At 36.9% G+C, this 25,937-nt stretch overlaps 1 protein-coding gene across 3 annotated transcripts in view; it reads left to right on the forward strand.

Moving 5' to 3' along the window:
• Positions 1-9,252: 9,252 nt before the first annotated feature.
• Positions 9,253-25,937, forward strand: part of TCERG1L (transcription elongation regulator 1 like) — a 177,945-nt gene continuing 161,260 nt past the window's right edge. For all 3 annotated transcript variants that reach the window (XM_026710607.2, XM_087932519.1, XM_087932520.1), the window contains exons 1-3: positions 9,253-9,775; positions 12,683-12,829; positions 16,837-17,017. In XM_026710607.2, the coding sequence (XP_026566392.1) occupies positions 9,458-9,775; positions 12,683-12,829; positions 16,837-17,017 (646 nt within the window). In that variant the 5' untranslated portion in view covers positions 9,253-9,457. The remainder of the gene's footprint in view (positions 9,776-12,682; positions 12,830-16,836; positions 17,018-25,937) is intronic.

A 25,937-nucleotide genomic window follows, 5' to 3' on the forward strand; every position in this document is an offset into this window, starting at 1 on the left:
ATGTTGTGTTTCTAGCAACAACTCACTTCTGGACTAATTATGTGGATTTCAATGAATTTTTATGTGCCTGGCCATTTGAAGATAACCCTAGAATTAATTTATAAAAACACAGTTCTTATTGTAGAGGATCAGTATTGTTTAGCGCTTGCAGTGTTGAATTGGGACTAAAGAGGCCCATATCCACATTCCCAGCTGGCAATTAAACTCTCTGTATGAAGCTAGAACAGCTCTCTCTCAACCCAATCTATTTTACTTTATTGAAATAAAATAAAATTTACTTCGGTCAGAGCTTTGAACACTGCCTTGAGCTTCTCGGAGGAAAAATGGGACTTCAGTATTTTGCATAAAGAAAATGAATTTAACTGCGCTCGGAGCATTCTTCCTACCACATTTAAAAAGAAGAAACCACATACAGCAACAATGAGAGAAATAGTAGTGATTCAAATGTTCAGGGAGGGGCCAAGACACTTTGCCTGGTTGAAGGACAAAATGGTACCCAATTTATATACAGACTCCCTTGGATAGGCAGAAGAGTCCTGTTTCAAAAATAATCAGGGTGAAGATAGTCTACCACAGTGGCCCCCAAACTTTTCAGCACCAGGGACTAGTTCTTTGGGAGAAAAAAAATTTCTGCAGATTGGAGGTACCATGGTTTTGATCGTTTTCGCAGACAGTTTCTGGCGTACCATGGTCTGTTTCCAGTTCACAGCCCAGGACATGGGGACCTCTGGCCTTTCACAACTGAGGTAGAAAATTAATTTGGGACTCCAGGAAAAATTACATAGCATCTCCAGTTTATTTTTGGAGAGAAGCAGCATTAAGAGGAAAAGTCAATGATGGCTCTCTTTGTTACCATCTGCACTTACCTCTAGCTTCCTAAAGTTGGAACTGGTTTTGCTTGTGTTCTAAGGTTTAACATTAACTCCTTTTCATTTCAGTCATTTATTTGATAATATTTATTTATTTTGCTGCCTATTCACACATAGAGACTCAAAGTGGCTTACAGGAATATAAAGACCTCATATATAAAACAATAAAATGAATAAAAGAGAATAATCACATTAAAAAGTAATATAATAATATAACAACCCCCCTCCCCAACCCCTAGTGACAACACATCACAGGAGCCATTTAATGGGCTCCATCCTGAAATTTTCTGCTTTATTATTGTCACAAATATCTCAAGGTGACGAAACATATCCAACCCACTTTCCACATTCCATATTTTCCCCACAACAAAAACCCTGTGAGGGGGGTTGGGCTGGGAGAGTGAGTGGTCAAAGTCACCCAGCTGACTTGAATGGCTAAGGTGGGACTTGCACTCACACTCTTTTGCTATGTAGCCTAGTACCCTAACCACTATATTAAACTGGCTTTCTTACATATATGCTATTGTGATTGTACTGTATAACAATCAATTCCAAGACTGAAAGTCCATTCTAGAGTAACTGTAAAACAAACTATAATTAGAGTAAACATGAAATGAAACTAGTGAAGGAGTCAGAAACTTGGAAAGAAAGTGTGAGAGTTATCCTAACTTCCTCACTCATTTCTCCTTTACCGCCCTTCTCTAATGAAGAGTCAGAATCTAAGGGAGGTTCTTTGTACCAAAGTTACAGTTTGAAGAGAAGAGCTTAGAAGGAATGTGAATTGATTCCTTGAATGTGGTTCACTTCATGCATAAACATACATCAAAATAACAATAGTAGCCATTAGGTACTTATAACAGGACAGTTAAATTTGCTCTACTAAGTTTTGGCAAAGTTAGGATCACATTGTTAACCAGTTCCAAGAGTTGGATTATTTGGCTGATATAAATCAAACCAGGCCTTATTGCTGGTAAAACAATATTAACAACTTTCAAATAATTTTAGAATGTTCTTTTTGCATAGTGGTTTATTTTAAATAATTTCTCTGATCGCATATAAAAAGTTTTCACATTTCCACAATTTTTTTCAACCCTGAAATTTTATTTTATTTTTCAATGGAGACAGATTTCAGAAAAACCCTATTCAGTGAACATAAATTCTGATTTGTTTTTAAAGGAACTTAGGTTTCAAGCTTGCAAGAGAGCTTACTTTTGTATAGACTTGCACAGGTTTGCATTATTTATTGCAGTTAATACCATGTCGTGTAGAACAAAAATTGAAAAATCTTATTCTTTCTGTTGGACTGGGCAACACTCTACTCCAGAGAATTGATTAAAATGTGACTCTGCTGAATGTGATTCTACTGAATCTGAAATTGAATTTGAAAACTAATGAAAATACTGAATGAACCAGATCCTTCCAAATACATTGGAATGTTTTCATGAATGTTTAAATTTAGTCCTTCCCTTAATTTGGATGGCCCCAACCCTGTTAGTCATTCACAAGGTTCTGAAAACCTGGCTGGTTCCCCTGTCATTTATACCAGGTGGTTAGGCCAGGTCTGCAGTTGAGGTAGTCTTCATAATTGTGGTTTATTGTTTTTACCTTGATCACATAAGACATTGGCTGTGGCTGTTATTTTAATCTTTGTATGACACCCAGAATCATTGTTGTAGTGTGGACAACCATATTATAAATCATATAAATAAATCAGAAATTCAGATCAAATGGCTCTAAATCAGGGATTCCATTCAAACAACATAATTAGATCGATTTTGGAAATTTATTCAATTGATCAGGCTATTTTTGTCTAAGTTGTACAATCTTGCATTCACAGTCCAAATTATTAGATAACTACTAGTAATGCTGAAATCAGTATCTCATTTTAAGCATGATGCCTTTAAGGCAAGGGTGAAGAATTTCTAGCACAGGGGTCTAATCTTGCCCACAGATTGATTTAAACTTCCATAGGGCTTAAATGAGATTTTCCCCAGCCCAGCTAACCCCTTTTATCATTTTTGCTAAAGCTCGCAAACAGATTCTTAGCTGCAGAGAATATTTTCCTTTTCTTTGCCTTGAACGGTCTATCAAGGGACATTGTTGCTGCTGCTGCTAGATCTCTTCTCCGTGCATTCAGTTTCAGTCTAGAGAATATTGTGGCTTCTGTATAAAAATATTCTAAGGATTTCTGGAAAATGTACGTAGATAATTTTGTTGATTGCTGTATCCATGCTTTGATTCACTTGAAAGGAACAGTCTCTAATGAAACTTGAAATTAATAAATACCATTTTATCCTTATTAATGTTCTCATTTTTAATATGGTGAGTGAAGAAGTAGTTAAAAGGATTAGATTTAACATTCTGGATGTTAGGATATATATCTTTTTTTTTTAAATTACCCAGAAGGAAGAAATGCCCAAAGGCAGCTGATCCTTCTCCTACAGCTAGAATCCAAACTTGTATTTTCTCCCCAAAAGTTCCAGCACCGCAAAAACAGGGAGATAGATTATTTGTTTTTTACCTACTTATGAAGAGCTTGTGCTTGCTATTGTTGGAAACAAATTACTGCACTACATTAGACTAGACTTGATCCATGTCTAATCAGGGGAGAACATTTACATAACCTTTTTTTTCTTTAGCCAGGATTATAATTCCAAGATGTGAAACCAATTCCTGATAACAGGCGTATAATTGAAACAACTTTCTATTTTTAAAATTTTAAAGAAAAATGAAATCCTGTGGGCAGGGAACCTGCAGGCCTCAGGGAAAGGATCCATAGACATATTGTTATTTTGTAGATGGCCATTAACATGTTTCCTAAAGTCCTTTAGAATGTATGCATCGAGCAAGTTTGATTGTATTGGCAGATTAAGGAAATACCACTTCATTAAATGGATGTAGTTATGAATTATATGAATAATGAGTATGCAAAAGAATAATGAGTTGCAAAAGTAAATAGCAGTGAGGCCAACCCTTCATCTTTTCTTTTCCTGTATCTTCCCCTGTCAAAAGTTGATTTTCTGACAGGGGTATTCAGAGCGTGTAGTTGAAAATGTCACAATGATGGCCATTTTTGGCACAATTAAAGCTCCACCCATTTTTGCACTTGTTACATTAAAAAAGAAAAGAGCCATGACTGCACCATTGTAGCTGTTATCTTCACTTTGACTCTGTAATTAAAAACAATATGAAGTTATTATATTTGCATGTGTGTGTTGTTTATAAACAGAGAATTTAAAAAGCTGAAGTAAGATAATTCACCGTAAGCATAAAAATAAAAGTAAGTTCAAAGGCAACCAGTTCTTTTAACTTACCTTTTTTTCCCCCAGGTAGGAAAAATAATTTAGAGTACAATCAAAAATTCAGCAAGGATTTAGTCATAATAAAAGTGCCAGAAACATTAAGCCTGGAGAAGCTTGTAATTTATCTTAGCCCAGTTCATCTACTCCAAGTTGAGAAAGGATTAGTGAGCAAAGAGGAAGAAAATCCCTGTTCCAGCTTGAAACAGAAGTACCTTACTTTTATCAGCTTCACTTTCTGTATTTCCCCATAAAGCCTATTATTTTGATAATAAAGGGAATTGGGATCAGTCTTCTAGGCTGTCCATGACAAGAAGTTATATTTTGTGAGGCTCTCCCTGCCAAAGGTTCTTTTTGGAAGCTCAGCTGGTGTGATTTAACATTCTGGGAGGAATACATGTGATGATGACAACCAGATCATCTCAACGTAACCTTATACTGCATGGTAGCACATTGAAGAAGTTTGATTTTTTAAAATGTTTCCCTGGATATATTTAAAAAAATCTCACTATGCTTCGGGAACTGATAGAGAGAAGGGACGGAGGGAGGAAAGGAGGAAGGAAGGAAAAGAAGAAGAGAGGGAGGGAGGGAGGAAAGAAAGGAGGAAGGAAAGAAAGAGGGAGGGAGGGAGGAAAGAAAGAAAGAAAGGGGGGGGAAGAGAAGGGAGGAAGGAAAGGGAGGGAGGAAGGGAGGGAGGAAAGAAGGAAGGAAAAAAAGAAAGAAAGAAAGAAAGAAAGAAAGAAAGAAAGAAAGAAAGGGGAGGGGGAGCAGGAAGGAAAGAAGGAAGAAGAGAAGGAGAGAAAGGGAGGGAGGAAGAGAGGAAGTAAAGAAGGAAGGAAGGAGGTTGGCGCAGCATTCAATTTTTTAAAATAAATGTCATAGCAATAAGTGAAGAGTAAGAGTGAAGAAACAGAAGAAATAACAGGATAGAGAGTGATACAGGCCACAAAAGAAGAAAACCAAAATGGGAATGGTAAAGAAACTAAATATATCAGCCCAATCTGACCAACCTGACCTTATGAAGTGCGAAGAATGCCTACCGCATAAAAGCCTGAGTTATAAGATGCTATTTTCACTTTTATCACACCATCACATGATCCATTTCCCCACACTATGGCTGGCAGACCCATGATCACCTTACGTTTATTGCTCTCACAGGAAAGGGAAACTACAACATGAGTAGAATAATGAGAAGGTACACTGCTTGGCCAATATCTTCCCTTCTGAATTCAACTGCAGCGTTGTACTCCTGGACTTCAAGTGACTTCAAATTTTTTTCATCAATTATAAGATAATTTCAAGTGGGTTTAATTTTAAAGTAAGAACACTACAGCAAGTTCGTAAATTTGCTCAGTTTTATTATTTGGATTTAATAGCAATAGCAACAGCACTTAGACTTATATTGCACTTCACTGTGCCTTACAGCCCTCTCTAAGCAGTTTACAGAGTCTGGGTCCTCATTTTACCCATCTCAGAAAGGTGGAAGGCTGAGTCAACTTTGAGCCAGTCAGAATCAAACTCCTGGCAGCGAGCAGTGAGTTAGCCTGCAGCACTGCATTCTAACCATTGCACCGCAGGGGCTCTTATAATGTGTGTGTTTGTACTGCCATTGATAATCCATTTCTACATCTTCATAATATATCAAAACATTTTGAATGGTTAGACTCCATGCATTTGCAAATAAATAAATAAATACATTTCACAATCTATTAGGATCACTGTCATTCAGAGAGTCCGTTCAGATCGGAGGTGGTATTTAGAAGGTTTTGACCAATTCTAGAGAACCAGAAATTTTGAGTAGTTTGGAGAATTTTCAAATACCACCTCTGACTGGCCCTGCCCCCATCTGTTCTCTGCCTCCAGTGTCAGCTGATCAGCTGGGTCTTTTTTTGTTGCCCTGCACAGGAGAACAGAGTTGGAAAGCAGGTTAGTTGGACTGGAGATTTTACAGTATCCTTCCCCTGCCATGCCCACCAAGCCATACCCACCAAGCCATGCCACGCCCATCAAGCCACGACCACAGAACCGGTAGTAAAAATTTCTGAATCCCACCACTGGTTCAGATTTAGCTGCTAATGGGTTGGAAGAGCCCAAAGTTATTTGTTTGGGGGGTGGGGTGTTTTCACAAATCTCTCTCTCTCTCTCTCTCTCTCTCTCTCTCTCTCTGTGTGTGTGTGTATTGAAGACTCAAGAATAATATCATAGACTAAAGACACTTAGGTGAGGCAGATGTATAGGAATGCTTATGTATGCATACATATGAGACAAAATAATGGCACAGCATAAGGAAGTCCTTGCCTCTATAGAATTTAGAGCTATGGCTAATCTAAGTCTCAGACAAAATTTAATAACAATGTTGTTTTCAAAGAGTGGAAGGTATGAATTTCAATCCCTACATTTTCCACCTAGCGGTCAAAAATTCCAACTCACAACGAGGAAAGCCACAATATTATGTCAACAAGACTGGGCTGCATGAATGAGTAGCCTAACTACTAAATTATGTGTACACATGATTTACCTTTGTTCCATGTATCCTGGTCCTGGCACGCTGTGAAGATTATTTTCTTTTACTTGATGAACACTGAACTCCTGACTATCGTAGACTTTCTCCAAATCACATCCATCTTCAGACTAAAGCTTTTTGAGCAAAGCTGCTGTCCTTTTTTATTTTTTGTGTATTATCCACCACTACTGAAACCACATACTAATTTTTCTTTCCCCAGCTTCTATTTCCTCTTTGTAAAAGACATCTTGGTTATTGAAGAGATGGGAACTTCGGGCTATACAGGTGGTCTCTGACTTACAACAATTTGTTTAGTGACTGTTCAAAGCCACAATGGCACTGAGAAAAGTGACACACAGTTTTCTTCATACTTACAACTGTGGTAGCATCCCTGTGGTCATGTGATCAAAATTCGGATGCTTAGCAATTGGTTCATATTTATGGCAATTGCAATGTCCCGGGATCATGGGATCCCCTTTTGCGACCTTCTGACAAGCAAAGTCAATGTGGGAATCCAGATTCACTTAACAAACATGTTACTAACTTAACAACTTCAGTGGTTCACTTAACAACCATGGCAAGAAAAATTGTAAAATGGGGCAAAACTCACTTAACAACAGTCTCATTTAACAATGGAACTTTTGGGCTCAATTGTGGTCATAAGTCAAGGGCTACCTGTATTGTTAATCTACCTAGAGAAGACTGGTGTATATAGTTATCATAGAATAAGAGGTTCATCAGCACTGGACCAAAGTCTTGCTGTAGTGCCATGTAAAAGTAATCTCCAGCCTTCTGCCAGAATATCTGCTGTTTTATTGAGTCTGAACAAGTGTTTAATGAAGGAAAACAAAAAAAAATGTGAACAACAATTTCTATCATCTTTAATTATTAATTATATTTCCTGAAGATAAGGTTATGATCCATCATTGTCTGGTGGAGAAATGGGGATGTGAAGTAAATGGCTCTGAAAGTATTCACATGTTTAATAAATGGTATTCTTGGGCTTTCAGAGTGAATGTAGAAGGAATTTTGACCTGGGAATGAAATGTTTTGAAATTCTATACAGAAGTGAAGCACCCAATTGCTCCCATGCAGTAATGTTTGTGAGGAAAAACTTCCAGCTGATAGTGCCGGAAACTACATGAGTAAGGAAGACACATTAATTAAATAGTTGAAATAAGTTAAAAACTGAAGTAAGAAGGCTGGACAGGTTTTTCCATAGGGATCACATGTAGGGGTGGTAGCAGGAATATTTTAATAAGTAAATAAGTATTATGTGCTATTGCCTTTGTCACATTCCTCTTCTGTTGGAAATAGAAAGCACTAGAATCAATAGATGCTTCCAATGGTACAGAGTAGTGACAAAAGATTTGTATACATTGGGTATGTTCATGGAACAAGAAAAACTTCATTTATTTTCCCACAGAAAAGTGCAGTAGCCTCATTCTTTCTCTCCCCCCTTTCTGTAAATTGAGTAACTTTTTTAACTGGGCAATATGGTTGTAAAGAAATGCATGGAATCTCCCCCCACCCCTTTTTTTTTTTGGCCAGTCTACTTGGAACACGGATTCTCTTTTCTGCTTCTTCTTAAGTTGTTTCAAGAAATATATTTACAGCTCTGTTAGAGTCAACTCAGGTAAGAAACTTTTGGTCTCCACTGGCACATGAACAAACTTTTATCCTCTGTTGGGTCTTTGTTCACCACCCACTTTCTCCTTCAATTGCCTTCTGAAATTATCCTATTGCTCCTTTCTTTCTTTCTTTCTTTCTTTCTTTCTTTCTTTCTTTCTTTCTTTCTTTCTTTCTTTCTTTCTTTCTTTCTTTCTTTCTTTCTTTCTTCCTTCCTTCCTTCTTTCCTTCCTTCCTGCAAAACTCTCCCTTCTTGAGACTTTTGTTTTTAAGAAAGGAGGAGGAAATCTTAGCATTGCCTTGTAAGTCCTTCCCAGGAATAAGAGATTGATATGTAGATGGTAAATTCTGCATGTGATTAGGAGACATCTGACTGACTTATGTCTTCTCTTCTCTTCTCTTCTCTTCTCTTCTCTTCTCTTCTCTTCTCTTCTCTTCTCTTCTCTTCTCTTCTCTTCTCTTCTCTTCTCTTCCCTTCCCTTCCCTTCCCTTCCCTTCTCTCACTTCTTTACTTTATCTCTTCTTTTCCTGCTTTCTTTGCCTCGTTGGCTTACTCAGTACTTTCCCTTCCATCAAAGGTACTCCCTGCTTTCCACCTTCGTACACCGTCCTTTCCTTGTTCCTCCATCCCTGTTTCTCCTTCCTTTCTTTCTCCCGCACCGTTCCGTTCCTTCCCCGCCCCACCGTCCTTCCTTTCCCCCTCCCTGCCTCTCTTTTTTTCTCCGCGGAATCCCCTCCCGCTTTCTTGCGATCCTTCGTTCCGTCGCCTTCCGCCTGCGCCCTGGGCTGGAGAAGGCAAGAAGTTGGAGAAGGTTCTCTTCGCCAGCCAGGCAATTGCAGCAGGGCTGCGACTCTCCTCTAGTTTTGGGCTTCCTGCAGCGGCAGCGGCAGCGGCAGAAGGGGTGTGGTCAAGGCAGGAGGGGCTGCGAAAGGGGGAGGAGCTCCGAGCAGAGCCACAGAACGAAGTCGGAGCCTCACCGGCTCCTGAGCCGCCGCCGTCGCCTCCTCCGCCTCCGCTCGAAGCCTTCTTCCCGAGCGAGGGCACTGATGGGCATCGCCGCCTTGCCACAGCTGCCTGGGATCCAATCCTTTGCCGCTGCTTGCCTTCGCTGGAGGCGCCCCCCTGCGAGCGGTGGGGTCGTACTGTAAGATGTAGAATGCGCCCAGTGCTTAGAGCCAAGCGGCAGCAGCCTCTCCTGTGGCCCGGGAATGCGGAACCGCCAGCACCTCATTGGATTTGGATGGTCCCGAGCGCGTCTGGGCTTTTTCGGATCGGAGGCGCTGCCGGGGTAGTCCCCCCACCACCTCCTCCGCTGCTGCTTTCTTCGCCTCCTCCTCCTCTCCCACCTCCCCTGCCGCCGGCCCCGTTGATCCAGGGGGTTTCGAGCTGGCAACTTCCCTGCGATCCTTTTGTGCCTTTGATGGCATCGGAGCACCACTCGACCGTTCACCAGCTCCCGTTTCTGAATGGACAGGTAAGGAACGCGACTTTTCCTCTTTTTTTGGTCTTTTGGTCACTTAACCATAGCCATCGCCGCTCCGTGCTTTTCTGGTTTCTTGGATGAAGGTTTTGGTGGTAGGCGCTTCTTGACTTCCAGAGACTACAGAGGTCTGCCCCACATCCCCGTGTAATTCGTTCAAAACACCACAAAAAGAAAGAAAGGAAGGAAGAAAGGAAGGAAGGAAGGAAAGAAAGAAAGAAAGAAAGAAAGAAAGAAAGAAAGAAAGAAAGAAAGAAAGAAAGAAAGAAAGGAGAAGCCACGGCAGTAGGAAAAAAAGAAATATTGAAGATAACCTTATGATGCGTAGGGAATATGTAACGTCAGATGCAACTTCAGTCGCTGTCCGAAGAGCCGTGGTGCTGAAGTTGTCTGCTTTATTTTTCTGACTTGCGGACGTGAGTCTCTGCTTCGGCAGAGCTGTGCCTTCTTTCTACAAGACTTAAAAATCCTGGCGCAGGAGAGGCTACATTAAGTATTAATAAGAATTTATTGCTTATGCTGAGCTTGTAATCTCCACTCTTAAACCACATAAACAACGCCACATTCTTTACCTCACATGTGTAGAAAACATATTCCCCAAAGATACTGCCTTCATAATAAGATTGCAGTCTTTTGATACTGAGGGGTTGTTTGCTGCTAATTTATAATAATGGACTTGAACCAACTTCCTACTAAGATCTTTTCCTTTAAACACAATTCCTGCTAATACTATCTTACTTTTCCAAAGAGCAGGAAGATGAATTTTACAATAAACAACAGCATTTGGAAATGTTTACTATGCCAATCCCCAATGAAAAAAAACCCCTAAGCGACATGAACCAGCCTACTGCAGATGAATTCCTGTTCACAAAGAGCTAATAATCACTAGGACCTGTTAAAATTCATAGTGAAATATCTGTTTTCCCACCAAAATAAATTGGAACCTTGCATTAAACTCATCTCAATAAAAGCAAGGTAAATATTATTCTAATATTTCGTTAAAATTCTTTGCTGCAAGGTTAAACAAATCTTACATTATCTATTTAATATATAGGTTCTGCTGTTGTTTTCATTTAGTGAATTTTGGGAAAAGCAACACATTTTACGTATTTTCCCCCAGTTCTTAAGAAATTTTCAGAACGGAGCTGATTTAAAAGATAGGTTGTCACATAGCTATCTCCCTGAAGCTGTTATATCAGGATGCTGCCACTAGAGGTATTTAGTGACTAGAAACTTGTGTTTCCCTTCATGTATAGAAATCTGCAAAATATTTATTTTAATAATGGAAGAGTGTGGGTGGTTACTTATGAATCTCCTTATTAGGGCAACCTTTTTTTCCATTGATTTGACTGAGTTGACTGAGACAATATTGGTCATTTTTATATATAAAAATGCTGTGATCCCCAAATATCTCCAGTAATGTGATGTTTGTAGCATTCAGTAGCAGACAGTAACTAATCTTGATCAAATATTAATTTAACCAATATATCTCATTAGCATTTTTAATGAAGGCTTCAATTATTTATCAGGATTGTAATGTGAATTTTAAAATAGTGATAGGTGGTTGATATTTGCCTTTAAAATTAAATGTGAACATTTGATTTCTTTACCTATACTAATTGTGGAATTGTTGTTTGCAATGCCTCAGACATAGGTTTGATGCTATTTCATTTATATATTATGAGATCTAAATTTGTTGGATTATTTTCAGCTTTTCAGTAAAACAGCTAGAAACATATGCTGGCACTTAATAAACTGTACAAACGAAGCTTGGCAGTGAGTGAAGGCCTTTTTTTAAAAAAAAAATGAAGAATTACAAAAAATGTCATTGCATTGAAGCAAATGAACATTTTGATCATTCATGATAATGCAAGGTTAAGAAAGAGTGGTGATGAATGTTTCAGTCATAAAAAGCTTTTCTTTTGTATGAAAAACAACTTGTTTGTCTATTTATTCGATTACTTAAATCATTTTATTTGGATAACAGTATGTTTATACTGCTGTCATTGGCTCATTTTTAAAAAATATTGCTTTCTGAAAAAAATTGCTTTCTGCTTTCTGAAAAAAATCATTTCAGAAATTTCACAGTAAGAATAGTTTATAATATGAAGCAGGCACTGCTACATCTGTTCAGGGAGATAACCTGTGGCTTATCATGATCCATCAAATCAATGAAATCGTACATTTTTTCATGGTTATATTTGTAACAGTAGAGCCATATTCATGGCATGTAATTCTCCTCAATCCGTTGTGCAACCAAGTCAAGGTGTTGTGCATTACACAGGGGACTTGTGACTTAAAATGAAGTTATGGTTAGAGATAAATTCAAATCGATTGTGTAAAATCCTTCCAAACAGAAGGATTTTTTTAAACTCATATTTTCTATTATCCACATTTTACTTTTTTAAAAGAAGTTTAAATCTCTTTTCCTCCACCTTACAATTTCTCCATTTCTTTATATCTCTCATTAAGTGCTTGATTGTCCATGAATGGAATTTTCATCTGCACCTGAATAATGGATGAAAATGGATACATCTCTGCTGCTTTACTCAGATTCAGATATTTCTCTTGGTTTGCTACATTTGCCAAATGTAACATTACCTCCAACATGTTGCATATGATGGGCAAGTTTGATCAATTGCCATACATCATCATGAGTTATGCACTGTCCCATTATTATATAAATAAACAGCAGTAATAGTTCAGTTCTCGAAACCACACATTTTAATAACCCTTTCATGTTCTGAAAAAAACATTAGAATCTACATGGATTTATATGGCATGTTTTTAAGTGGTCTTGTAATATAAATGAAGATCTAAAAATATTAAAAAAAACCTTGCAAGTGCTATAGAATATGTTTTAATATAGAGGATTCTAACTGTTCCAAAACTTTATTTTAGTGGATGTTTGGAGCTCAATCTCCAGTAATTGGATTTTCACCTTCCTCAACTGTGGAATTTGTTCCTCTTTTTCCTCATGTGTATACTACCACTGCTCTACCACATTCTGGGAAAAGTTGGGTAGAAAAGAGATTACCAAATTGCAAGGTAAGTTCTACTTCTACTGTTTTGAAGACTGCAAATAGCAATGCCTGAAAATTATAAATAACCCCAATCTGCTTTAATGATGCAACAAAAAACCTTTCTGTGCATACAGTACTTAAAATACTGAATCTAAAATTAAGAATAGATTAGAATACAATAGCAGAGTTGGAAGGGACTTTGGAGATCTTCTAGTCCAACTCCCTGCTTATGCAGGAAACCCTACAGCACTTCAGACAAATGGTTGTCTAATCTCGTCTTAAAAATTTCCAGTGTTGGAGCATTCACAACTTAAGCAAGTTGTTCCACTGATTAATTGTTCTAACTGTCAGGAAATTTCTCCTTAGTTCTAAGTTGCTTCTCTCCTTGATTACTTTCCACCCATTGCTTCTTGTCTTTCACTCAGGTGCTTTGGAGATTAAATGTTTAAGGCAGTGGTGGGATTCAAATAATTTAATAACCGGTTCTCTGAGCCTAATGATTTTTTTCAACAACCAGTTCACCAAACTGCTCAGAAAGTTAACAACCAGTTCTCCCGAAGTGGTGCGAACTAGCTGAATCCCACCACTGGTTTAGGGTCTCCTGCATAAGCAGAGGGTTAGACTATAAAATATCTGAGGTCCCTTCCAACTCTACTCTATTATTCTATGTTTTATATTCTATAATATTTATGAGGGTTGCAGTATTCTGGGGTCATGTGATCACCCTTTGCAACTTTCCTGTGAAGCAACATCAATGGGGAATCCTTGTTCAGTTAACAACCATGTTACTAACTTAACAACTGCAGTGAGTCACTTAACTACTATGGTAAGAAAGCCTGTAAAATGGGGCAAAATTCACTTAACAACTGTCTCACTTAGCAACAGAAATATGGGGCTCAATTGTGGTCTATAAGTTGAGGAGTACCTGTATTAAAATAGCAACAGGTCTGACATTCAATATTAAACTTGAGAACTGTTAAATTTGCAACTACTATTAATAGCAAAACAGAATAACAAACATTCTAACTTTGAATATGTATGTATGTATGTATGTATGTATGTATGTATGTGTGTGTGTATGTATATATGTATGTATGTATATAATCTTTTTTTTTCAGCCCAACAGAGCGATTTGAAAATCTTCCTTTAAACAGAATAAAAATAAAACTACAGCTATACTTTAAAATTAAAAGCAACTTCAACCCAACAAATGATCTAAAAAGATTTAAATAGTTTCATTTTATTTTTTTGACCTTTTAACAGCTTAGGTCTAGGAAGTGGATAAAAGACCTGCGATTATTTTAAAGCAGAAAGATCCTCCAAAGTTTGTACAAATATTCATCCCTTTTCAAGAGGGAAAAATGCCATTTTGTGTACACACAGGTTGCTGTTCTTCACCATGTTTGTTGGCGGTTGTCAAAAGCTGAAAGATATTGCTGACTTGGCTAAGTTTAATGTTTGATCTAAAGACATGTGTAGTTGTAGTAGCAAAAACATCAACAGCATATCTGTGGTGGAATGGGACAGTGCAACTATTGGGTAGCATTGCAGCAACACAATAATAATAATTACAAAATGATGCAACTTCTCTATGTCCCCGGATATCCGAAGAAACCCTTAACTCAGCTTAGGCAATGCTGTGTCTGAAGAGCTTTCAGTTGCAAGGAGAAACTTGATCTGTAAGAACAGTCTGAAGACTTCTCAAATCCCCTCTAACGATGAATGATTAATAGAGAGACTGAAGGGGCTTAATTGTGATTTTACTTGAAGATGAATCCTAGTTACTATATTTCAATAAATTAACTGTTAAACATTCTTTTCTGATTTTACTCTGGTTTTCATTGCACGCTGTAGTGCTGTTTCTAAAAGAGTGGCATCCCTCTATGGTTTGGATAGGGTATTCTACTTCTGGAGTGACAGACAGGAGAGGATGTTAGTGATAAAAGTATGTAATCAGTATGCAACTAGAATCAACAGTCTTGGATCAAGTAATAGAAACATCAGTGAACTATCCTAGATTATTGCACTGAACCTAATAATACCATTAATAATAATAATAGCATCTAAACAGATATCAAAGAGAGTCTGCCAATATGTGATCAATACTGCAAAGAATTTGGTCCTTCAATGTGCCTAGTAAATTTGCTCAATAAGCATTAAGAGGTTTTTGAAACAAGTTTGACTACATGGGTATAATCATGCAGTTGTCTTGAAAGAATTTGGAAATATGTGCCAGTGCTTTTCACCAATGTGGGCGGAAAGTAAGTCAATACTGTAAGAGAAGATGATTCCAGCTTGATTTCTGAAAAAGAAAAGATGGTCCATTCCAGCTTGATTTCTGAAAAAGAAAAGATGGTCCATTCCAGCTTGATTTCTGAAAAAGAAAAGATGGTCCATATACCAATTCAAAGACTCATAACATGTGAGGATGTGTAGCAATGACAGTTTTGAATGTGTTCACCAATCCATTCTTCTTGAAAACAATTATCATTGTAGTGAGCATTATATTTAAATTCTTCATGGGAACCAGAACTGAACTGGTACATGTGTACCAAAACAGTTTCTGAAACGTTTGACATGTTTCATTAGAATCAAACTAGAACAACTTCATCTCCATCTGAATCTGAACTTCAACTAAAAAAATATAATGTGATGACTTAGTTTCTAACATACTGTATCTATCAGATTAAGGCAACAAGGCTCTTGTAATAGGAAATAACAGTCCAGCATAGTCTGTATATAGAACATAATTTAGGATACCTTTGGATCATTTTTATTCATAGCCAATACAGGAATCCATCATTTTGCCAACCTATTCTTGATACTATATTTTCATAAAATATTTTCCAGTAGCTAATAGTTAATAAACTTTGATCAGCATCAAGATTTCTTATGCATTTTGGCATATTTTTATCTTATGTCGATTCATTAATAATATTTTATATGTTGCGAATTAACATGTTAGTCCATGTAGAAAGGCTGAAATCCAAATAACAGTCTTAAATAGGTTTGAGAATTTGTACATGCTTAGTGGCTTTGCTTTCTTTGAACATCGGGTTCTGATTGTATATATGGTTTCAAAAAGAGTTTGTTCTGTGGCATTGCAGGCTTTCTTTTGAAAGACAGACTGGCATTTGGCTCAAAGCCTGAAATTAAGATTCATTTATTATCTAACATCAATATATTGATCTGAATCAGTACATGTACCTTAACAACATCAAGAAAAAGCTTCCATTGTTTTTAATAGAGCATCCTGTAGCCAAATATTTTTAATCCTTGCTTACATTAACCAAATTAAAAACAGGCTTTGCTAAATTTAATTGGTCTTTTAGTTAGCTCACCTTTGTAGGTCAATTTTATTTTTATGGATCATGAAGACATGTTCTAATATTGAAAACAATCAAGATCCCTAAATGTAGAAGCCAGAAATAGGGGTCTGCCAGCAAGTGACAAAAGCAGTATTGCATTGTTGCAACAACAACAACAAAAAAACCCTGTGCTGTTGTCTGCCTGTCATCACACACACATATCACTGACACTGCTTTTGTCATGTTGGTAAAAGCCTTCAATTCTGCAGACATCTCTGGCCAGAAAAGAAGAACTACCATTTTATTTATTTACTATTTTTTTTATGTCGCCCCTTTCGTTAAGCTTGTTTGTTTCCAGATGGAAATTTATTTGCTTCTCATTTGAAAATATTTCCAAAGATTGGGAAGACTGAAAGTCTTCTAAAATCCTCTAGAAACTATCTTTCCCTAATACATCTCTGATATGTCTCTTATAGTAGTATAGGACAGATTACAAACATGTCTACATTAACTGGAAATAATGTTTGAGCTCAGTCTTCACCTTCCAAGGATGAATATTTTACACACACACACACACACACACACACACACACACACATATTCTTAAGTTTTCACGGGTATCTATATGTATGGTATTCAGCTTTGTTTCGGTATTTTCCCATGTCATTGTAGTTGTGCTTTTAAAGTATAGAGATATATTTCCTTTTTTATATATTCTGTGCAGATTTATTTGAACAACACATTTGCTCTTGATTCAACATGGATTCATCCCAAGGAACTAAGAATCTACCAAGGACATGAAAAGCCTCTTGCTACAACAAATCAAGTAGCCGTGGCAGTATCTAGGCCAGCCACTGCTCCCAGGCCTTTTCCTACAGTGGTATTAACACCTCAACCGACTGCAGGTTAGTTATAAATAAATAACATTTGAATTATATACATTCCTTCATGATGGTGTTAGTATGAGAACTTGTCTGGAGGCAAGCATTTCAGTGACAATCATCTCAAATGTGTATCAACTCCAGAATGTGTAAAACTGTGATGGGATATTAAAACGTCAGAATATTTTTTCCATTTAGAAAGTATTTTTCACCAAGGGAAAATTTAAATGGCATGCCATATTGCACATTGTTCTTGAAGTGTAATATGAGATAGCATCATCTAAGTCAGTGTTTCTCAACCTTGGCAGCTTGAAAAGGTGTGGACTTCAACTCCTAGGATTCCTCAGCCAGCAAATCCTGGGAGTTGAAGTTCACACCTCTTCAACCTGACAAAATGGAGAAACACGGATCGAAGTTGTGTAAGCTGCTTCTAAAATCTTAGCACCATAGAGATGAAAGACCATTGAATTCAACTCTGACTTTATTTGGGGAATCCAGTTCAAAGCAAGTGTCACAGTTTGCCATCCAGCTTCTGTTTCAACATATCCATTGAAAGGAAATTCAGGAACTATTTTGGTAATTGGTTTCAACTTCAAATTACTTTTACTGATAATTGTTTTCGTGAACTTTTCCTTGAAAGCTTCAAAGAGTCATATGGAAAGAAAGTGGAAAGCCACCTTGGCTAATTTGATTATCTCCAATTTGAATGTAAAAATGATAAATTTCCTTCCCATGGTCTGTTAGCAATAACAACCATTACTAGGCAATATCACGTATAACCATGGATGATACAAATGGTTGTACATCTCCAGGTGGTCGCAAGAAACAAAATTGCACTTGTTGAAATAATTTTGGAAAATCTGCTGTCAAATTAGAAGTCTCATATTTCTGCCTATTTCTTGATATCACTATTGACAAATAAAGTAGAGCTAAAATTACTTTGTATGGTTTGGAAATTACAAGTTAATCGTTTGTCCTTTTATAGCCATATCATGCTGTTGCCTCATGTTTATTTAGTAAGAGAAAAGTGCTTCCTTACATGTTTTTCAGGAATGCACAGCTTGTTACCTCTTTTTAATGTAGGAGATTCAAGGGTTGTTGTTATTATTGTTGCTGTTGTTTTGAATGGGTGAAATTAATGGGGAGCAGATGAATGAGATGCAGAGCTTCAGGAAGGCTACATTCTTCAAAGCTTAAAATATATCACAAATATTGTGTCTGTTTACATCTTCTTGTAGATGGTAACTCTTGATAGTGGTATTACATAGGTAATATGAGGGAATGTCTCTTGCCAGTCTGTTTTTTTTCAGAAAGCCATTTTTTGCCCTTCCAAGAATCCAGAGGCCTCCCTGGCCTCTGGGAGGGTGAAAACAGCTTCCCCTGGGCTCTGGAGAAGTATGAAATATATAATATATGAAATATATATATATATATTATATATATATATATATATATATATATATATATATATATATATATATATATATATATATATATATATTCTGAGGTTCTCACGGTATTTGTATGTGGATCTTTGGTTGTTCGGGTTTTTCTCCAGAAGATTCAAAGTATCTAGGCAACATTTGATGAAGTCTCATTCATCATCATCAGGCCTCTGTCTTCGGCTCTTGCTTCTTTGTGCTTCTCAGAGGTGCTTCTTTGTGCTCCGAGAAGCAAGGAGCCGAAGACAGAGGCCTGATGATGATGAATGAGACTTCATCGAAACGCTGCTGCCTAGATACTTTGAATCTTACGTGGGAGAAAACCCGAACAACCAAAGATCCATATCTATCTATCTATCTATCTATCTATCTATCTATCTATCTATCTATCTATCTATCTATCTATCTTTGGTTATTTGGGTTTTCTCCCACATAAAATTGGAAGTATCTAGGCAACGTTTTGATAAAGTCTCATTCATCATCTTCAGGCTTGTGTCTTCGGCTTTGTGCTTCTCAGAGCACAAAGAAACACCTCTGAGAAGCACAAAGTCGAAGATACAAGCCTGAAGATGATGAATGAGACTTCATCGAAATGTTGCCTAGATACTTCCAATTTACATGGGAAAAACCCAAATAACAAAGATCCACATACAAATACCCTGAAAACATCATATATATATATATATATATATATATATATGTATGTTTTCGCGGGTATTTGTATGTGGATATGTATATATACATACATACATACATGTATTGAAATATATATACATATATTTCTTATATGTATCCATGTATTCATAACTATGTTTTTACTTATACCTATTATCTTGTAAGCAATTGACAAATACAAATAATAATAAATAAATAAATAAATCACAAAGTGGCAACAATGCTGCATTGAAATATCTGTGAGAAATACCATTGTCCTGAAAGCCAGAAATGGTAGAACTTCAACATAGACAAAGTAATAGAAAATGAAGAAGCTAAAGTAAAGAATTCAAACATTAGAATTCAAAGAGATAAGAACCTGCCTTCCTGCCCTATGATATTCCAGCTTAACAATAGCCAATAAGGGGTGGGGGAAAACTTCTGGTCATACTTGGAGGCAGAAGAATAAAAGAGAAAGAACTGGATCACAAAATTTAAAGTCCTGCAAAAAGAAGCAGAATGACTATGTGCTAAAAGAAAGCAAAGCTAGTACCAACCTTGGGTACAATCCCAAAGCATTTGGGGCATCATTTGAATAACATTGGCATTGACCTTAATCAATTGCAAAAGGCAGCTTTATTTGGAAAAGCTTACATTCTTTAACATTATCAAAGAACAACACCTGCCTAATCCAGTCCAATGGGAAGGACTTGATGGATAAAAATGCTAAATCAAATCTAAATAACCTGGATGACTGTGTGACCAATCATGATGCTTGAATAAGAATGATATAAATTCCACAAGATTTTGGCAGGATTATCCCTGACATGTTCTATGATTTTGTCAGATAATTCCAAAACCTTCAGTGACCTTGAGGAGGAATACCAACATTGCCTTAGGTATCAAGAGATTTATCAAAATCTTGACTAATTTTTGAAATTTTACCTATATTTTACCTATATTTTAAATTTAATTCAATTGGGAATAAGGGCTCTTAGTATCATCTAGCTTTGTGGATGCTCAATGCTCAGAGATGTAGCATTGCAGAACCTGATGCATATAAAAATAAATTTTACAAGTATTGCAGTGCAGAATTTTATTTGTCCTCCTTGGCAGTTATGCAGAAATAATTGTTCCTATATATCTCTATACCTGATTGTGGGGAATGAAAAAGGATAACAAGAGGAACAAGCAGAAAATATCATTTAATTTCAATGTATTAAGTAACCTACAATCAGTGTAGTGGGCTTATACATATAGAATTAAGGATACTGAGAAGCTGAGAGTAGAGAATTTTCTTTTTTATGACAATAAAACTTTTTTCAAGTAGCAATTGACTGAGTGAAAAAAGACTGCTAATTCATTACAAAGCAGTGAAAGTTGGCAAATGCCAGATTTGGCAGTTGCCAATGACGTGGAAGGAGAAACTTTTAATTTTCTGCAGAAAAGAGTAATGAATCATTATATTCTGTCAGATAAAAGAAACTGTCAAACACTGCACAAATTTAATTATTTGGCAGGGAAGGAATGACCTATGGGGTAAGCATAGCTAATATTCTAGTACCCCTCCACATTCTGTCTAATCAATATAACTTGTTTAGAAGGGGAGAAGTGGTTCAGACTTTATTCAATTCAGAAAAATTAGCAACTACCCAATGAATCATACTATTATATGGTAATTTAGATGTAGCCTTTTTACATGCTATGAATTAGTGACCTTTTCTCATTCAGTGTGACATTCACCAAATTATATATAGTCTTTAAATTTACTTGTCACTTCACGTTTTAAGTAAAATAAGTGTATTTATGTGTCAAGATGAACAGCTATTGAAAACATTGCTTTTCTTCCTTGAAAGCAGTGAAGTTTGATTATAGTTTTCCCCAAATTTCATTTATTTTAATAGACAAAGGATATGGGCAGGCTTCGAAAGGCTTATGTGTTTTCAGAGAATAACTTGAAGATATCCTACCCCTAAATTTCATTTTATAAACTATAATAGATTTTGAGAGTCTCTTTGGAGATTTGGGGATCTTGATCAGTGTCACTACTAGCCCCCAGTGGAGAACCAATGATTTTCAGAGCTTTAAGATTTGGAGAAATATCCGTCAACACTTGATTAAGGCTCAGTATGAAGTGAAGCCGTCACATTATGTGCTCAATGGTCCCCTTTTGGCCAATTTTTCAATTTGGTTCTAATAATAAAGATAGCTTCTAAAAAGTATTCTGAGCATCTTTACATTCACACTGGTAAACCATCTCGACAGTTTTATTTCAGACCTGGAAGAAAACTATGTCCTCTGACTAACAATTGCCCTAGGGCTAGGCCAGGGGTTTGCAACTTTAAACACTCAAAGAGCCATTTGAACCTGTTTCCCACAGAAAAGAAAACACCAGGAGCCACAAAATCTGGGTGGGAAAGGCCAACTCAACATCACTCCCACCCAGTCACATGACACCCCACCTGCCATGCCTACCCAGGTTTTGTGGCTCCCAGTGTTTTCTGTGGGAAATGGGTCTCTCTCTCTCTCTCTCTCTCTCTCTCTCTCTCTCTCTCTCTCTCTCTCCCTCCCCGCCATCCCTTCCTCTCATTTCTGTTTTGTGTTTTACCTTCTCAGGCCAGGCCAGGAGTGACTGGGAGGGGAGGGCAAGGGATGGGTCCAGCCAGTGATGGGATCACCCAACAGGGAGCCACAGAGGAGGGCCCAAAAAGCCGCATGCGGCTCCAGCCACGGGTTGCTGACACCTGGGCTAGGCCTTCAGAAGAATGAGAATGGATAGTGTGTCTTCTGCCACATAAGAAAAATAATGGTTTGAATAGATTATAATTGTCAGGGTTCCAAATGATATATCCACAGCAAAAAAAACTCCAAGGCAGATACTCTTCAAATAATAGTTTTATTGAATATGCCATATTGGCACAGGCTGGTGAAAACCGATTGTAAATGTTCCTCCAGTTTTCACCTAATTAAAAACAGAAGTTTTTCACTTTCACAAAACAATCAGTCACATGGTCCAATCAGGATACAGTCCAGTTGCTAGGTGACCTCAGTCCCCTCCTTCCAAGCACTTGCTGGAATGTCCTTGGTGCCCAAGAGAAAGAATTTTGTTTTGGCTACAAACCCCAGTTATCTCTGCTCCCCCCTCCCTATCCCTTAGCTCCAGTTGTGGCACCCCTGAAGCCTCAAAACAGGCTCAGTCGGGTCAGCTTCAGGGTTAACAGGTGTTAGTGATGATAAGGGTATGAACTGTAAGGCATTTATTATAAAGCTAGAAAATACATTTAATTAACAGATTTTCTGGTTTCTCTATATTTTTCTTTCATGAAAGAGGTTTCCTATTCTCTGCCTCATTTATAGGATACTTTTGAACTTGTTTGACATCATTTTGAGTTGAATTATGGCCAGGTGAGAGGGGCTGCTGCTGCTCTTTTTATTTTTTCCTCATTGCTTTGCTTTACAATGCTTTATGAAACCACGTGGCCTTATTTACAAAAGTGAAATGAAATGACCACATCACTGCACTTCAACTGTTCTGACTGTTCCTTACAGTAGCTCCAATAACTATAGAAGAAGCTTCCAGTAAGACAAATTCGCTCAGATGCCTTCTGCCTTGGACTGAATTGTCAATGGAAAACAGAGAGGTTTCAGTCCACTGGACAGAAGAAAGGACAATTGACAATTTGACAATTCCTCCGTTATTATTTCACAGCAATGATCTCTAAAATAGATCTGCATCCCATTGCAAGACTTTCTGTTGCTTTAGAGGAAAAATGAAATAAAATCCTTTTCTATCACAATGGGAAAAGTTAGAATCATTTTATGGTTCCTTGATTACTGTTCTTTGTTTTTGATTCCTGAATTCCAGTTTAACTAGAGCCAAATATCAAATTTGCTACTGGTTTTTGTTCCTTAAATTCATTTTTGTTTTCCCTCTATGCTGCTGATGCACAGATCGACACTGACAAAACACTTTTAAAAAATGAAGGGAAGGGAGAAGGCTTATCTTATTTCATCTGAAGAATGCCAATTAATTAACTGTTGCCAATTACACTGACAGCTCAATTGTAACTTGTGCCAAACACATTATGGCTTCAGAATATTAATGAGATAGTATGTATGGCTGCATTGTGATGCTTCTTGTGAGATGTGTATGAGTTGCTCTGTACTGGTTGATATATCACAGGAAAAAAAAAGCGTGATTACAGTAAAATGTGTTATAGATGCAAAGATGGTAATGGATGGATGGATCAATCGATCAATGGTAGATAGGTGATAGATAGATAGATAGATAGATAGATAGATAGATAGATAGATAGATAGATAGATAGATAGTAAGATAGTAAATCTGGATCTGTACATATTTCTTCAAGTGATTCAGAAGCTGGTTTCCATATAGTGTGATCACAGAAGCAATTAAAAGTTAAAACAACAGGAGTGAGAATCAAGGAGGAAAGAATCCAGATGCAAAGAATAAACTGAAAAATGAAGCAAGATTCCTTATTCACAGTGAATAATTGTGTTTTGTAGGTTCCAAAAATCAGTTTGATTGATAGGCCAATCTTAAATCTATAATTATTTTAGATAGGTGCTTCAGTCAAAAATTTTGTCACTCATCACATGTCATACTTAGAACTGAAGGTCTACAATATGAGTCCCATAAGCTTCTGATTACAGTTTTCTTCTGTGAGTTCACAATAAGCCTACATAATTAACTGCCCCCTCCCATTTTTTTTCTCAACCGTGAAGTAGGTTTGCATAGAGGGTTTGGTTCAGTGCAACATCTAAACTGTTGTACCACTAATAAAGCAAAGAACTGAAAATAAGGACTAATGATGTTGAAGAAAGTTGAGGATACTTCCCTCCCTTTCCTTCAATTTTGGCAAGCTTATTGCCTTTAAATTATTGAAGGTGCACTGCCTTAAGTATATATGTTGCTGAACCATGGGAGCAATCATTTACTATTGTTAACACTATTTCTAATTTGAGTTTCATAAATAACTTATTAGAGGGAGCTGAATAATATTAAACTAGTTTTCTGCTTTGTGACCACTTTAACATGTTTGTTTTCAACATATAGTTGCTTAATGTAATTAAAAAATCCAATTTTTTTTCAGAGGAGAGAAGGTTTTATGGTTTTGGTTTCTACAATGAAAATCGATGGATCTTCTTTAAGATATTGCTACATTTCTGCTTGTCAGAAATTACATTCTGTGCAACAGTGCTAGGCATCTTATAGGTATCTTCCACAAAGACCTTAGGCATGTTTCTTAATGAATTCAATGGGTCCATTTAGCTTTTGAAATTTCAGATAAATACTTCCAAATTTAGTCAGATTTAAAGGCAAACCACGAAGACATCAACATTCACTTTCATCAAATTGAACAACAATTCTCAAGAGGCCACAACTCATCCCCAATTTTACTGTTGCTTGTAAATCAGTGTGTGTATATCACCATTGGGTTTTAGACAGCCACACCCAATTGATATGGATTTTGAGTATTAGTGAAAATAGGACTTTCAGGAAAGCAATGGTGAACTGAATGATGGCCATGGTGAAAGAGAAGCCATTCAGTAGATTGACTCTTCAGAACTCCTTTCCATATCAAAGATGCTCCATTCAAGGCTCTATAGAAAACTCCAGCAGATTTGAGAGCTATGGGAGCTAGAGGAAAAACTATCCTACCTAAGCTGCAGTTTGGTACTTTCTAAGACATGGATATCAAACTTGATAGCATCATGACATATCATGATGTTTTTAGTGCCTTTGTGGAGTTGGGGTGGGAGTGGCCTGCATCCAGCACATGGGCTGCCAGTTTGACAACCCTGTCTTAAGGGATACTGGTTTTGTCTATTTGCTGTCTACTTCTTTAGGAAGTTGTTTGTTAATGAGTTACTGGAAGTTAAGCCAAGCTTCATGATGTCAGGAGAAACTCCTAGTCTAGATGAATTTTTTTAAATATGTTTAAGGATTAGATAGAAGAACTTTAATTTTTGGAAAACAATTTTTGGATTTGAATTTGGATTTGAAGATGGATTTTTTTAAAAAAATGCCAGACTACAAGAGTGATACAGAAAATGATGCTGTATATTCAAAAATGGAAAAAGGTGCTACAATGGGTTTACATTTGAAACTAGACAATGTCTCAATAATTAAAGAGGACATACAAACAGAATAAATCAGATATGGAAAACTTTCTTATCTTGATTTACAAAAGAGATGTATTAAACTACTGAAGCTGTTCCCAAATGAGATAGCACTTAGCAATAGCACTTATATACTGCTTCACACTGCTTTACAGTCCTCTATAGATGGTTTACAAATATCAGCATATTGTTCCCAACATATTGCCCCTCATTTTACTGACCTTGGAATGGTGGAAGGCTCAGTCAACCTTGAGCTGGTAAGAATCAAACTTCTGGCAGTCAGCAGAATTAGCTTGCAATCCTGCATTCTAACCACTGCGCCACCAGATTAAGACAAAATTATAAGAAATCAACTTGTGGGACATTATTTGATGTGATTAAACATCAAGCTTTTAAAAGGTACAGGAAAGAACTTGACAAATAATTTTAGAGAGTGATTTATTTGTTAAATATATATGCCACCCATCTCATTATCAAAAGTTATTAGAAGAAACAAGAAGCAATATTATAATAATATCTATAAGACACTGAAGGACACAAAGTGGAAATATAACAATCTATACAGAAAGCAACTTGTTCAGAAATCCATCAGAATGCTCATTGATGGAACCATTGCAAGATTATTGTAACCTCTCCATCCAGCTCCTTATTTGCTAAAATTAAATAATTGATTTGAACTAAATTCACTACTTACTCAGCTCAAG

This window comes from Pseudonaja textilis, chromosome 4 (genome assembly GCF_049901715.1).
Source record: "Pseudonaja textilis isolate UNSWEBS1 chromosome 4, rPseTex1.2, whole genome shotgun sequence".
In the NCBI taxonomy this organism is placed as follows: Eukaryota; Metazoa; Chordata; class Lepidosauria; order Squamata; family Elapidae; genus Pseudonaja; species Pseudonaja textilis.